Source organism: Medicago sativa, chromosome 7 (genome assembly GCF_051527215.1).
Source record: "Medicago sativa cultivar Bolivia chromosome 7, Bolivia_mono, whole genome shotgun sequence".
Classification (NCBI taxonomy): domain Eukaryota; kingdom Viridiplantae; phylum Streptophyta; class Magnoliopsida; order Fabales; family Fabaceae; genus Medicago; species Medicago sativa.
In genome coordinates, this window is record NC_140755.1 from 97,203,754 (window position 1) to 97,219,971 (window position 16,218).

At 30.7% G+C, this 16,218-nt stretch overlaps 3 protein-coding genes across 5 annotated transcripts; all 3 read right to left on the reverse strand.

Moving 5' to 3' along the window:
- Positions 1-3,025: 3,025 nt before the first annotated feature.
- On the reverse strand, positions 3,026-4,034 carry LOC146910840 (uncharacterized protein At1g08160-like). The gene has a single exon (XM_085728129.1). The coding sequence runs from the start codon at positions 3,943-3,945 to the stop codon at positions 3,163-3,165; it is 783 nt and encodes a 260-aa protein (XP_085584255.1). The 5' UTR covers positions 3,946-4,034; the 3' UTR covers positions 3,026-3,162.
- A 2,881-nt stretch (positions 4,035-6,915) lies between these two features.
- Positions 6,916-11,087, reverse strand: LOC146910841 (uncharacterized). Of its 3 annotated transcripts, none has more exons than XM_085722609.1 (4): positions 10,110-11,087; positions 9,904-9,986; positions 9,556-9,715; positions 6,916-7,578 (listed from the first exon to the last, which is right to left on the reverse strand). In XM_085722609.1, exons 3-4 carry the CDS (start codon positions 9,617-9,619, stop codon positions 7,037-7,039), a joined length of 606 nt encoding a protein of 201 aa, XP_085578735.1. In that variant the 5' UTR covers positions 9,620-9,715; positions 9,904-9,986; positions 10,110-11,087; the 3' UTR covers positions 6,916-7,036. The 3 variants fall into 3 exon arrangements, with proteins under 3 accessions (XP_085578735.1, XP_085578733.1, XP_085578734.1); XM_085722607.1 differs by having other exon boundaries at positions 9,556-9,636; positions 10,110-11,015; XM_085722608.1 differs by lacking the exon at positions 10,110-11,087 and having other exon boundaries at positions 9,556-9,636; positions 9,904-10,003.
- Positions 11,088-13,409: 2,322 nt separating this feature from the next.
- On the reverse strand, positions 13,410-14,689 carry LOC146910842 (uncharacterized). The gene has a single exon (XM_085727188.1). The coding sequence runs from the start codon at positions 14,333-14,335 to the stop codon at positions 13,514-13,516; it is 822 nt and encodes a 273-aa protein (XP_085583314.1). The 5' UTR covers positions 14,336-14,689; the 3' UTR covers positions 13,410-13,513.
- Positions 14,690-16,218: the final 1,529 nt, after the last annotated feature.

Below are 16,218 nucleotides of genomic sequence, written 5' to 3' on the forward strand. Positions count from 1 at the left end.
TATAGAAATAATATATTGGAATGCATGCATTAAATTTAATCTTTAATGTTTTAATGAGTTGAATGCACAAAATTTAAAGGAATATTTCTTTTTTGAGATTTCTTAAGATGTGCCCAAGGGCACAAGTTAACACTACCCTTTTTTTTTAAATACAAAGAACTCAAGTGTAAGAGTTTCAAATCTTAAAAAATGATTTTTATGTTAGTAAACAAATATAAGTAGCTTTGCATTTTTTTTAAAATCTCTAAAAATAAATCTCTAGATTCTTTCAACCCAAAATCTATTTTTTTTTAAAGCTGAAATAAACACACCCAGAGTGTCTTGATCAACAAAACTGGATACCCATTCCAATGAAATAATGTCCCTGTACCGAAATAATAAAAACAAAGCATTGATCAAAATCACATTTTTATTAAAAGGACAAAACTTAGGTTCACATTTTTAAGAAGTGCTTAAACTAGTTAGTTCCATGATGCATAGTATGATTAATATGATCTATGAGTGATATAAGTCTTGCTTCATGCATAATTTTAGTTTTTATCATTGAGTCAAAAAATCATATCATCGAATTAAATGAGATATTGTAACCAAAAAGAATTAAATGAGATATAATGGAACATTGGAACTTATAGATCTAATTGTGAAAAAAAACACTTGTACATAGTTTAGGACTATTTTGCTTGTGCATATTAGACAAATCTTATTTCTACAACCACTATTATAATTCAACAGATTATATAACTAATTTTCACTACAATGGGATGATTTAGCTCACCAATGGGATGATTTTATTCTCTACCTAGTTTACTTGATTTGATGAGATCGATAAGATTTTGGTACGTGTTGGATCTAACGATGGCAAAAAAATCCGCACCCGTGGATAAAATCCGCCACGGACACGGAGCGGATACCTTAATGGATATCCATGGATAAAATAAACGGATTTTTTAACTACCCGCTAATTCATGGATACGGATGAGATTTAATGGTATCCACACCCGCTAATATCCATACTTGTTATTAAACAGAGTAAATTATATAAATAACCTTAATATCATTCAAATTACTACAAAAAACCCTAGGTATTGTGAGTGTTGTTAGTTATTACGCTCCTTTAAAATGAAGTGAAAGTGGTTGGGATTGTTGAAGCTAGAGCTTTGTTTTCGTTGAATATGATGAGTTTTACTTATGTTTTTGTTAAATCAAAGAAATTTATTTTTATTAAATGTAAGGGACTTTATTTATGTTTTTGTTTAGTCAATGATCTTTGTTGTTATTGTAATGTATGAATATTATGATTTGCTAAAAAGAAAAGAAAATGCATGTGAAGAACCTTTGTTCCTAAATTTAGCTAAAAGAATTTAAACAAATTTTTTATTTTATTTTTATAAATGTTATCCATGGATATATGTATAAACCCGCGGATACCTCAAAATTCGCGGATTACCCGCTAAACGGATATCCGTGTGGATATGGATAGGGTACGAATTTCATATTTATCCAACGGAGCGACACTGATATCACACTATCTGCATCCATGGATATCCATTTACATCCCTAGATCTAATCTTCAAATCTCTTCGATTTTGGTGCGTGCTTGATCATCTCAATAAACACTTTCATCTCTCTTTTTTTGGGTGGAAAGAAAGTGATGTTGACGAGGATGAAGAAGAGGAAGGAATTTTTTTCTGGGTTATCTCTCACTAATAGAAAATTTTATGGGTTTTTTGTATGAATATGCACGAAGGTAAAGAAGGGGACAAATGGTAGACAATTTGGTTTGGGTATTGAATCTAATAGGAATGATTTTATGTACGTTGAGTTTTTGAATGATTTTGAATCTAAGAAAGTGATTTCTAGGTTGTTGTTTTTAGATTTTCTTTTTAAATTACTTGTTGGAGGTTCACTATTTGATTCCATGGTCTTGAATGATCCAAGGGTCTATTTTGTTTTAAAATGATCATAGGATTAATATTAAATAAATTAATAAAGTCTATGGTGGACCATATACAATGTTGGTCCACCTTAGACATTTTGGGTTAAAATTAACAGAGCGTGACCAAATTGGTTTACATAGATGAAATTAAGGGATCATAAACGCAACATTAATAAGTTATGTGACCAAAATGAAAACAATAAATAAGTTAAGGGATCAAATATGCAATTTAACCATTGTTAAAAAAATCATTTCGTGAAGGATAAAATTGAAAGAAAAAAGTGTTACACCAAAATACTATTTTTTATATAAGGTAAAATAAGGTTATTTTGTAGTGTCCAATATTGTGCCTATATTGTTGCGTATTGTTTACTCCTATGTCGTGAATTGTTTATGTTTTAATGGGATATAAATTAATTTTTAATTGGTAATTTAAATAATAATACAATAAAAATGATAAATAGTTTAAATGAAAGGTAAAAAGCAAGGAAAATTTTCTATTATATATTGGTATATCCACCAAAGATGAGTGGTTTAGTGACAATTTTTAACCCGAAACCACCCCTCCAATTGTTTTTCCCTTCACTTTTATTTAAATAAGTCATTTTCAAATCTATTTAGTTTTTTTCTTGTGATTTTTCCGTCTTAATTAGTGCGACATTGTTTTGCTCGTCGTCTTTATGCGATATTGTTTGTATTTCCAGTCTTGTTCAGGTTTGTTTGGTTTAGATTGTGAGATCAACTTTGATCCAGGGAAAATTCAATCAATATCTTTGAAAGTCGTCAGCGTTGCAGAGCTACAGACAGACATGAGTATTCTGTAAACATGAATATTGTCATATTTTTAGACTTTTGTGTTTTGCCGTTTAATATAGTCAATGACTTTATAAATATGAATGAATGTCATTTATTTCTGGTCAAAAAAATAAAGATAAATCTCCTCTCAAACAAAAATAAAGATAATTTTCTTATAAAAAATAATAAATATAATTTGTTAAAGTTTTATTTTTGACGGAATGTGATAAAGTAATAATTTTTGTTTTTTTTTTATTTCTTAGTATGAAATAAAGCAAATGTTATAGTTCATAATTTTCATGAAATGGTCTTTTTTATTTCTTCAACTTGCAGTACATGAAATAAAGCAAATGTAGAGTTCATAATTTTCATGAAATGAAGATAAATTAAAACATTGAACATGCACACTCCACCCATAACCCATTACTACATCATTCACATGCTACACTACCCAATAATTCCCAAGTAACGTTGTTAATGTTGGACGACGGAATTCCAAAGTTCAAAGGTTTGCATGTAACCTTCAAGAGATGGTCACTCGGATGAAACAACCCATCCATCTTAATCAAAGTATTCACCACCACCCCAAATTGCACAAATCCACGAACTCTTCCATCAGTAATACCAATACTAACCCTATTATCCACAAAATAATCGACAACTTCGAATTGTACTCGTAACATAGTCTTGCTATGTGTTGGTTGGTGAAAAGGTGCGAGATGAGTGTTTGCTAGAACACCATATTCATATTCATCATGACCGTAAAAGACACCGGCAGCAACGGCGTCGTATGTGACGTCGAGTTTTTTGTTAGGGTTTGAGACAATGAGTGTGATGTCCCATTTTGCAGTGAGATGGGAGCTGTTGAAATTGAACGAGGTAAGTGAAGCTGAATTGACACTAAACTCAGGGATACGGGGTTTGAGAACGAAATAGCCGATCAAGGAGATTAAGCCGAAGAGAGCTACGATGGCGGTTATGACAGAGAGAAAGCCGCAGAGGAAGGATCTTACAACAGCCGGCGGAGGTTCTTGGTATGTGAAGGGTTCTTGGTATGCGAAGGTGGTTGCTGGTGCTTGATAGAATGTGGTGGGGTATGAAGAGGGTGGCGGTGGAGGAGGAGATGAATAGGGGTAGGAAGCGCCGCCGGGGGGTGGATTCTGTGGAGGTGGGTAGGAGGTGTTGTTCTTTTTGTCGTTGCTGGATGTTGCCATTGGGTTAATGATAAAAGCGTTTAAGAGAGGGTTAGGGTGTTACGTGAGTGAGGTTTCTCGTATATATGTGTTGGATTATGAGAAAGTGTATTAAGGTTTAGGAAGAAAAATTGGTTTTGGTAAAGACGTACCACAAATAAGGTGATCTTTTAATTGATTATAGTATACCAAGAGGAGAAAGTTTATTGATTATAGTATACCAAGAGGAGAAAGTTTAGAACGCGTATATACCTTAATCAAGAAAAAATATTTGTCAAAAAAGAAAAGAAAAGAAAAAGATAAAAGACTAAAGGAGAAAAAGGAAAATAAAAGTGTGATACGTAATCTATTTAAGATAATAATAATTCCAAAAATTGTGTTACTTAAAGTTTTCAATTTGATATTTTTGTTTTTCAATTGTATCATTGCGACCAAGTCCACAAACCTTTCGGATCTTGTTTGAAACCTTGATGACTTTTTTCTTTGTAAAAGAAGTCTCCTATCCATGAAGGTGAATCTTATTTATAAATTAGGTATTGTTTATTTGAGTTATGTGTGAGTCTTTACCATTTTACTTTAGTAAAAGACTAATTGGTGGATAAGGGGCTCAATAAACGAGCATGAGTGTTCCTTAAAAAAAATGAGGGTAAGTTTTGTTTATAATTTAAGTTCTAAGAATTGTGAGATTTTTTTGCTACCAAAACATCTCTCAAATTATTATTTTAAAATTATGTCCATGAAAATGAAAGAGTTAATAAATTTCATTTAGAAATCCGTCAAAAAAAATTCTTTAAGTAAAATTATTCCTTTTTCTTCATTTATTTATGATTCTCTTCAATTAGTAAAAAATATTATATAATAATTTTTTATCATTTTGTCAAAAAAAATTATCAAATAAAAACTCATGTTTTTTACTATATAATTTTTATTAAACGAAGTGAGATTTTTTAAATAAAGGAAATTTCAATTTATCTAGAAAAACTCATATTTCTCAAAATAAAACATATATATCTTTTTGCCTTTTCAAAAAAAAAAACATATATATCTTTTTCAAAATAAAATTTTAAATGGCATTATTTGGAAACCAGTGAAAGTTCTTTTTTTAAGACTTTCTTTCTTAAAAATTTCTTATTCCGGTTCCTTGCTTAAATGTTTCAAACGGAGGGAAATATAAAAGTATACACTACATAAGAATTGTACAAATATAGTAGTTTAATTTCTTTTACAGTGTGAAAGGATTAATTATAAAGAAATTTATTGAAACATTGCTGGTTATTAATTTCGATTGCTTAAGCACAAAGGTTTAAAAAACTCTTATCAATATTATATGGAACATAGTTTTAAAAATTGGATTGCACATTGACTCGGTAAGAGTGTTGGGTCTTTTTTCTGAGTTAATGGTCGAACCAGTGGGTCGCTAGTTGAATCGCATGAAAAAAAATCGAATAAATCGGTTGACTCAATTATATCACTCAATCTCAATATAAAAAAAAAAAAATCTTGTATTATAAATTGGATGTTTTGTTCTCTAAAAAATTAACATTATGGATTAGTCTTTCAAAAGAATAATATTAATGGGTCTGCAAGTTAGGCCTGATCCTATATTCAAAGTTCTAATGATAAATCAAGTAATTGGACTGAAGTGATTAATAAATTTCATTTAGAACGAATTTTTCAAGAGAATATAAGTTTGATTTCTGGATGAAACAATTCTTTATCAGGTTTTACTTACGTTTTGACCGAACTACATGTCATTGGAGCATTGGAGCCCTTTTTTTCTTCAAATAACTGGATATTAACACCCAAATAAATACCGATGTCAAATTTTATAGATTGGAAAATGTTGATTTGGAGGAAGTACACTATAAAAAGTTGTTTGTCATTTAAGTTCTCCAATAGGAAACCTCATTCTTGATTTTATCACTATCTACTTTATTTATTATTGTTTAGTGAATTATTATCAAATCTGTTGGTTGAGTTTTTTTTAGAGACAAGCTAACGTAACATCGCATAAACCATAACTAAGCTAGGGCAATTATACTATGGTTGATTCTCAAATTTCAGAGTTGATGGTATATTATATTGTTGATGCTATTGTTGATGATATTAGATAATTAAGTTTGATTTTGTCGAAAGAAAAAGAAACTCATTCTTGAGTTGATTTGGTGGTATTTACTCGGGAACTTGAAGTGTGCTCCTTAAAGTCTCGGATTTGATTCTCTCTTTATTAATTTAGTTGAGCTAGTTTGACTTCTTAAAAAAACATATGTAGTCTTGAAATCACTTTTAACTTTTTTTTAATTTATTATGAATATTGTAATTAAATGCATAGAAATTAGGTGGAAATTGTAAAAATTGATTAATTTTTTTAACACCTTAAATATTTCATTTAGCATATGGAACATGATTAAAAAAATATATTTTTTTATATATTTTTTTTGTTTTAATGAAATAATTCAACCCCAAACAAATATTTAAAAGTTATTTCAAGAGTCACGAAAAGACAATTTAGTCTTCTTTTAGTCTTCTTTTTTATATGGATATACATAATTATATATAACTTTATTTTCTTATTGTTTGATACTAATTATTATCATTATTTAGGTAAAACAGTAATTATTTTATTCCCCTAAAAAAAATTATTTTACTATATTAAGTATCCTAAATACGACTTTTTTACTTTTTATATGGCAAGGGGCATAAAAATCCGATTCTCGTTTGGGGTGGGGATGATAATACAAATTCCAACTCAAATGAAAAACATATACAGTTTGATGTTTTTTGTTTTCTTTCAATACTCATGATATGAGACATTTTAATAAGAAGCAAATGAAAAACATAAATAAGAGAAAATAGAGTGATCAAGACAAAATTTGATGTTTTTTGGTTTTCTTTCAATACTCATGATATGAGACATTTTAACAAGAAGCAAATTTCAATAGTTTCTTCATCTCTAAATATACATCTCTAAATATAAGACTCATACCCAAATATACTAATTAATTTTATTAAATCACCATTAATTAAAGACACTGAATAAATCAACAAGCACACTCCCCCCATTACATAACATCATATCTCACCATTGATACAATTATTAATAGAGTTTTCTTCACATGTAAAGTTGGCAAGTAACAGGATTACCCCCATTATCTAGCGAACCAGTACCAGTATTGTTTTGGAACACAACCTTTAACCCTTCACAAATAGCCAACATCCTAGTACTTCTCGTAGCGAACGATGCAGACTTAAATTCAGCCAAAGAAGACACCCTCACACCAAACATAATAGAATTAGAACTACTTTGTCGTTCATTACTCATTTTATCCAAATCCCATTTTTGAAACGACACGCCACTCACAACGTTATTTGATGATGCCTTCACATCCATTTGTTTCTGTTCATGTTTTTCTAATTCAAAATTAGGTACAAAACTCATCGCTAACTCATTGCTGTCATGCACAACATCGACCTTAAAATCCAAAAAATAACCTTTTAATCTTGTGTTTGGATTCTCAGCAGTCACGCTAATGTTCCAATCACCGGTTAAAATCGAACTTGTGTTGAAGTTTGAAACCGACAAGGAAACAACTTTGAAAACAGGAAATTGAGGATGTAACGATAATGCCACAATCAGAGATAGAACGAAGAAGCCTGAAAATATAAAACATGAACACATTATAAATCCACGAAAGAAGCTGCTACCTCCATCACCACCGGTGTGATGATAGGTTCGAGGGACGTCATAGTATGGTGCATGACCAGGAAAGTTATTGTATCCCTGCTGGTATGGCGGGTATCCGTGTGGCGGTGGTGGGTAAGGATGATAGGGTGGTGGTTGTGGGCCATGGCCGGGGTAACCGGTACCCGTTGGGTAATACATCATATGGGGTGCGGCCACCGGTGGTGATGTGTCTGTGTTTGTTGAGGATTGATGATCAGAGGTGGATGATTCTTTTGGAGGTGCTTTTTCATGGTTTGATGAATCAGACATGGATGAATCTTTTGGAGGTGCTTTTCCATGGTTTGATGATTCAGACATGATTTTTGTTGGTTCTCTCTCTCAATGATTATTTTGAGAGAGAGAAAGGGAGAAGGAGATAATTTGCAATAAGTTTGTTCTCTGTTTTGATTTTTTTTGTTGGTGAGATATGTAAACAACGAATGCAAGATAAAAAAATATATTGACAGGAATGTGGGAAGGTTGTTGGTCTTTTGTTTCTATTTGATGTAGCATAATTTTTTTCACAAAACTTTTATGTATCCCTCTCTAACATCTCATTTTTTTATCTATCTTTCTTAGTTATTGGTTCAAATGTAATTAAAGGTAATGGTCAAGGATTAGCTACTCTAGTCCTCTAATATGTCTGTTAATTTTGGTCTGAGCCAGCTCTTCTTATCCTCTAATTTTGTAATGTTTAGTTCTATTTTTATTTATTCCTGAATGAATGGTTCTATAAATGGGTTTGCATTTTGTAAATTTAAAATTTGACAAAGATAAATAAAAACAAGATTTCTTTAAAAAAAGAGACACTAAAAAAAGAAATGGAGTAGTTCCAAGTACAAACTAAAGAAAACGTGTATTATACTGAAATGATCCAAAAAATGATCTACACCTATTTGGAAAACCAGCAAAGAAGCATATACTGAACCAAGAAATTACAAATTCCACAAAAGTTGTAATATAAGAAACGAATATATGCAATTGATGGAATTTTTAATCTACAAGAATTTATGCAATTTTTTTCTTGTAATGCAGTAGAATCATATTGCAATTTTTAGTCTTATGTAATTGGCATGTGTAATTTTCATATACTCCCAATTAATCCAGCACAAACCCTAAAATACCCATCTCAGCATGAAGCTTTGTGAAGAACCATAATCAACAATACAACCGCAATTCTAAAACAATCGAGATTTCAACTCAATTGAGATTTTTTATTCCTTGATTTCGCAACTTTGAAACGGACAAAACACTAGATTTGAACCTGAAGTGACCTTATATCAATTTTAGTGTTCGGTTTTGATTTCTTGACGTTCAATTCAATTGTTTTTTATTTCTTTACTTTTTAGTGTTCAATTTTGATTAATTATGAATATGAGCCTTCAATCTCTTCAGTTTCTCTTTTCATTGGGTATTTTAATTTGTGGTGTTTGATTTGGGGTTTTTGGTGCAAATAAGGATTGATTTAGAGAAGAAAATGAATGATGTTAAGTTTGAAGAAGACAAAGATCGTATAAAGGTGAAGATGGTGCAAATAAGGATTTTTTTTTTTTTTTCTTTCTATGTAGTTATATATCCATACTCACAGTCACAATCAAACAGTGTGTACAATTAGTGACAAGTAATTTGTCAAACCACTACACCATCAAAATCAATGGATGCACGCAGTGTCTACTCTCACTAATTTGAAATCCAAACCAACCAAAACAAAAACAGGAAGATAATCAAAAGAGATGGTTAGGTCATGTTGGATGACCTCGGGCCTAAAGTAAAAAAATAATGTAGGTCATCTGCAATGTCAGAAGTACCACATCAATATTCACTTTTAGAAACTCTTCACTCTCTAATATCACTAGTTAAGAATAACAATCAAAACACACAGGTAATCAAATATAGTAAAAACTTACCTTCAAACTCAAGAATAGAGAGCAATTGAGAGCTTGAGACAACTGGTTCTGTTTGCCAATCCATTTTGAGTCCGCTAACATCTGTTGTATTACTACTATTTGCTTAACCAATCATTAGAATATACCTTAGTTTAGCATAGCAGGGATAAGAAAGTTGGACCTAGATAGGATAGAAAAAAACCGGGTGTTTTTACTATTTACAACTGTTCATAAATGATTTTTATAAATATTTGTATGAAGGCCACCAATTATAAGACGCATGTAATGTTAATTAGTGAGCCTAATTCAAATTGAATTAAAAAAATTCAGAACAGAGTCTATGAATATATAGATATGGAATAAACATACCTTGATTGAGGAGCCTTCTATACGTGGGCAAGACTAGCAGCATAAGGTCTAAGTTTCTGATGTTTTGTTAGCAGCTCCATTAACTACCAACCAAAACAAGAAAAATAAAAACATATGTCACAGAAATTTATCAATTTGAATACATATATTTGTTACTAAAAATTAAAACTTTCACAAAAAATGGTAGAAGAGTTATTCCCGCATACCTTTTAGCATCAAATTAGTCCATCTGTTATAACTAGTCCATTTGTTTCAACAAATAATTGTATCTACTCACACACTATTTTGAATCATAACGTTACTCTCTCCGTTAAAATCAACCTTGTCCTTAAGCTAGAAGTTAAAATAATATTGTTGGGTTGATAGGAGCAACTTTCCAACAGGCCTCCAAAACAAGTATAGACCTTCCAATGGACAAGAGCATCCAAAATCCCATTTTTGGTATTGTAAAGTCTTCTTGGAAAGGAAAAAATATATCTAGTGCCACCAGAATCAAATTTCATGGAGTGTTTACCTTTCATTGTCATCTGCATGTATTCTGAAGTCTAAGCTTGTGGATATCATGTTGTGAATATTGAAAGTGATAGCAATACCATAGCAAAACATGATACTTGAATCAATTGCTTCCACCAACACTGTAAAATCAAGTTGTATCATATGTTCAAGCACTCCTGAAGCAACCCTGATTCCGGAAGAATTTCCAATTTCATGAACATGGTTATATTCTTGAAATGTAAGGACCCATTTATAAGCGAAAAATGGCAAATGCCATTAAGAGTTGTTTCATCAAACATGTAACGGGCGTTGTAGAATCTCATAATGCAGTGACCATCGGAAATCCAAATACGAGAGGCAATTGACAATTGGGATTGGAAATCGCAGCATCAATCAATTCTGAATCTGAAAAAACAACGTCCGCTGATTCAGATTTGAAGATAATTGATCTTGTACTACGTGAATTGATTGCATGAACTGTTGGTGTGATGCTTCGTAAGCCATGCATGGAAGAGGATGAATGCACTATTGTAATTCCGCAATTCAAAATGTATTACAATTACTGTAACTATTGAATCAAAAATAGAATTGATTTTTTTTTTATACATAGAATTGATAGAAAAAAAATTCAATTAGAGCTAGTGTTTTTATACATAAAATATTAAAATTAAGATAGAAAAACAAACACTGAGGAGCGTTTTTTGTTTTGGTTTTATAAAATGATTATGAAATTTTTTTAGAGATTTTTTGAAAAAGTTAAAGCTAATTTCCATTTGTTTCCTATTATAAAAATCTATTTTTTAAGATTTGAATATTTTACATTTAAGTTTTTTGTTTTGTGAAAAAATAGATTTTAAACAAGCTACTAAGCATGGCCGTCCCTATGAAATAGGAGGCTCGGCTCTTTATTTAAAATAGGCCCCCAGTAAAATAAAAACACAATTTTTTTGTGTAGCTAAGTTTTATTAAAAAATCAGAATCAGAAGGGATTCTAAACATGAAACGAAATACAAAAAAATTAAGCGAAAGAGAGGTAGAATTTACTAACGGCGTCGTTTGGATTTGTCACTTATCCGTTGTGGGAAAGGGAACGAATGGTTTATGTGAAAAAGAAATGATTGTTGTGATTCTTTCAATGAAATAGATTTTCAAATTGACTGCTTAAGTGATTATACAAATTGGAGGTGGTTTGATAGTACCAGATTTATGTCCATATAGGATAACTAAAGTCTAGAAAAAAACTCAAACGTGTAAAGAAGTAACACATATTTTTTATTTAAGTGGGGGTGGGTATTAGAGTTAATTTTTTTGAGGCCCATAACTTTTAGAGGCCCGGCTTGATTGAGCACCTTGCACTCCCTCAAGGTCGGGCCTGCTACTAAGAATCGCTTTTTATTTTGAGGATAAAATTGATTTTTTTTAACAAAATGTAATTTTTTTAATCTGAAACAAATACAATTAAAATAATAAAAGTGATTTTTTGTTTAAAAAAATAGATTTTTTTCTTCAAAAAACTCCAATACATACTGGCCTTAAGTCTAAGACTTAATCATTTTTTTTTTTTAATTTATAGAGCACAATCGAAGCTTCATTGATTTTAGAATCATTAGTCATATGTTTGTTTTGTATTAACCGGTAATGTTATGTCAAATGTGTTTCCTTATATATTGTTTTGAATCATATCATCATATCGTAACAATAAAAAGAAAGGAAGAAGCAAAAGTAGCAATGTTGAGTGAGTCGGTGTATAAAAACGAAGAAGTTGAATGCGAAGAAACTTTTCACTTTTTAGATTCATTCAATAAATGATGTATGTGGTCTATATTATAGATCACATACATCATTTATTGAATGAATCTAAAAAGTGAAAAGTTTCTTACATTTGAGACCGGATGGAGTATTTCTTTGTGTGAGTAAGGAGTTGAGATTCTCTCCATTTTTTAAAATAAATGGCAACATTCATTATTATAGTTTTGTAGTAAATACATTATATAAATGCACATATTTCTCGAATATGTCGCATTAATTAGACATTTATACACCAAAACTATAAGAATTGATATTGTCATTTTTTTTTTTGGTCAGTGATATTGTCATTTTTATTAAGAAATAGAGATGATCTCCACTATGTACCAAAAAAAAAAAAAAACAGAGATGGTCTCCACTCGTAAGTAAAACATTGATGATCATCATGCCCACCTACCAGACCTGAATCCTTTTCTTTCGTCTCTCCTTCACTCTCTGCATCCTCTTAATATCGCTCTCTTCTTTTATCTCTTTTTATCCTTCAATCTCTATTCTCTCGCATCCCTCCCTTTGTAATGTGAAGTTGGGGATCTAAATATCATGCCCACCATGCTGTTAGAGTAAGGGTTTTGAACAAATCAAATTTAACTCATTATTTATCAATTAACTTTAAGTACAAGGAAGAATAAGATCGAAAATACATCGACTATGATCACCCTAAATAAAGTGAACTAAACAAGAATATTCACATGTCATTTAATAAACCTAGAGCAATGTTATTTAGTAAGATTTTTTTTATAACAATAATAATGATTTATATAAGAAAGAGAAGAATCCTACAAAATAAGGGATTTGATCAATCAAATTCTGGTTGACCACACATAGGATAGTGGATGGTTGTTATTTAGATGAGTTACATGTTGCCACATAAAATTTGTGTTTCTTGTGAACAATATCTTGTAATAATAAACACTTTCTTTAAGCTTAACTTTAAAGTTGGGATATAAAGACAACAAATTTCTACTTTGTGAAATTAAAACACGAAACTTTGATATGAATTTCCTCAACGTTATGAGACGCTCTTAAAAATTACGGTGTGAGGTCCCATTTGACTAAACCTTTTAATAGCCTTGAACATTGCAACAGCCTCCCCTTCAATAAAAGAATAAATTCTAACATGTTCCAACTTGTGAAAATAAATATTCCTTAATTACATAAGAGATCACCAAACAACTTTTTGTCACAACTTTACAAGGGACTAAAAATTCAAAAAGACTTTTTAATTTGGCTAAACTACATCAATGTCATTGAAGGACGCAATCAAAAACCATTAATATGAAGTTGTGACTCTTTAAGAAGTTGTAAACTTTCAAAAGAAAGGCAATGGTTTCCATTGTATAGGAACAGAGAAATTCCTATTAGGATTAACCAACCTTCCTGCTGAATCCTTATTAGCCAAAAATTGAACCATCAAATCTTCACAATAAGGAGTCATAACAACATCAGAAACCCATGTTTCACCATAATAAATAGCTTGCACCTTCATTTGTATTCCAAAACTCAAAGAACCATTATTTTTATCTCTATCTTTCCCTATTTCTTCCACCAACTTACTCCCCACAAATGGTTGCTCTTGATCATCTTCCCAATGCGCTGTCTCCATAGTCGTAAACTTCAAATGCAACTTCACAAATTCACCTTGATCCAAATAAAATGGATATGAAGACGTCGTTGAAAGAGCGTCTTCTGGATTTTGTTTATAAAATATTGTGAAATCAATGGTTCTAAAATATATGGATGAGACATTGTTATTTCTGACTGTAAATTTGGCATCCCACGTCGCGGCGAGTCCTTTTGTTCCTACGGTGAAATTTGAAATGTACATTGAATTGAGGACGAAAATGGGTGGAATAGGATCTTGTTTTGGTGATCCAAAACGTCTATAAAGAGGTAAGAATATTACTAACATAAACAATGTAAGAGCAAGAAGGTCTTGAATTTTGTCGCATGCATGTGTGCTAATATTGAAGAGTTCGTCTGAATGATAATTATTGTCGGAAACTGCAGGAATAGTTGTGTTTGTGGAAATTGATAATGGTTCATCTTCATGATTAGCTTCGGTTTCTGATTGAGGCAATGTTGAAAATCTATAAACGTGATTTCTCTCGTTTTGAGGTTCAACAGAAGCCATATAATGGTAAATCAAGAATATAGTAAAATTAAGTATGGTTCTGGAAATTTAAGAAATAAGTAGGAAAAATTGAGAAAAGAAAAATCCTAGGTTGTTATTATAATAAAAACTAATACTAGAATTCGTAGGTGGTGTTTTTGTATTTAAGTGAGGATTTGGTTATGACAAATTTTGTACAGCTAATGTTGTTGAATTATATTTGTGCTTAACTAATTGTTGAGACAAATAAAGAAAAGAAACGAGAAATGCTTTTTAACAATATTGTGACAGCCAAGTTTTAGCTTCTTGAAAATGGATTTGATGGAATCGGTTAATTATTTTAACAAGTAATTTCAAAATCCGATGTATCCTTAAAAAAAAGATATTATTAGATGTAGTATATCAATCAATATAAGGATTTTTGAGACGAAATTATATGCTCCCTTCGTAGTTGATCTGGATCTTCTGCCATTCTTGGTTGTCCTTTTTCGTAAACATCTCTTATTTATTTTTTTACATGCTAAGAAAAGTGATTAGTGGGTTTAATGTGTCTATTTTGCACGTAAATCTTCTTACAATGTCATTTGTATATTAATGTTTACCTTTAACTTTTAGACAACATAAGTGTTGGGGGAAAATAATTATTTGGAGATAACCCAGTTCATGTAAAAGAAATATGATGCTTTGTTGTCGACTCGATGATTAGTTTTATAGTGGATCCAAATGACTTAAACCATGAGAATTATAGAGGGATTGCAAAAAAAAACTTTTTATAATTCAAGATTAATTGGTAATCTTAATTAATAAGGAGAATGTGTTGATTTAATAATGATAAGGGTTAATTATATGTAAATGGTGCACATAAATATTCATAAATTTCATTTTAAGTCCCTACAAAATAAAATCACATAATTAACCCTTGTTGCAGTCCTCAAACGCTCTTTTATTGATGGAAAATTTTATGTGGAAAATATAGTGATTTTCCATCAACTAATTAATCACATAATTAACCCTTATTTTATGTGATTTTCCATCAACTAATTAATAAGGGCTAAAATTGTGATTAGGGGTGTCGTGGTTGGTAAAGTTGTGAGTTAACTTTTGAGCATTTGATGAAAAGAGCGCTTACGATTTTTAAGTCATCGCAGTCATTCTCCAGTCATGTGGTACGGATGAAAATTGGGCAAAACTGAAAACACTTAAAACTAATAAATTTGGTCCTCCTTTTTTAGGTTCATATTAGAAGCTCACCTTCCTTTATACAAAATTTATTCTTTTTTTTTTAACAAGTGTCACATATGCACGACCTTTAACTATATACTAATACATATATAAAATGGACACATTCTACAAAATGGATTTATAATTAGGGACGTGGGAATTTATGAGTTTTACATATAAACTTGTGTATACATCAATTGAACAACAGTTGGTTTTTTATAATTACTTTTAAAATATTTATTTAATTTGTGTTTTTGAAGAAGACAAAAATTATATTAAAAGAAGAAGATATTCAAATAAGCACAAGCCTAAAAATACTCGAATAATGTCACAAGAAACAAATACATAAGTGCCAAAACAAACCCAAAAACTGAACAACATCATAAGGTCAAAGTGGAAAACCCAATTAAAGTGGACGAATTGCTCCACCACGGATGAAAATCCAAAAAGTGTGAGGCTTATTAGCCTTCAGCCACCACCAAGAGTGAAGTTTAATCCTTTCAATTTTATTATTAAATAGAATTGAACTCTTTCGTGAAAAATATACTTGAAGTTTTATAACTTAAGTAGTGAGAGATTAAATGTTTAAGTGAGTGTTAAATCTGTAGCGCTCCTAATACTTCTCTTAACTAATATTTTCATTCAAGAAACACTCCATTGCGCATCTTGAAAATATTTAAGAA

Bases quoted from the DNA above. Each gene is read 5' to 3' on its own strand.
- LOC146910840 (XM_085728129.1), bottom strand. From the start codon at position 3,945: ATGGCAACATCCAGCAACGACAAAAAGAACAACACCTCCTACCCACCT.
- LOC146910841 (XM_085722607.1), bottom strand. From the start codon at position 9,946: ATGCTGCTAGTCTTGCCCACGTATAGAAGGCTCCTCAATCAAG. The intron at 9,637-9,903 runs GTATGTTTATTC...GTAATACAACAG, and splicing joins TAGAAGGCTCCTCAATCAAG to ATGTTAGCGGACTCAAAATG. The intron at 7,579-9,555 runs GTAAGTTTTTAC...TTATATTTTCAG, and splicing joins CTCTATTCTTGAGTTTGAAG to GCTTCTTCGTTCTATCTCTG.
- LOC146910842 (XM_085727188.1), bottom strand. From the start codon at position 14,335: ATGGCTTCTGTTGAACCTCAAAACGAGAGAAATCACGTTTATAGATTT.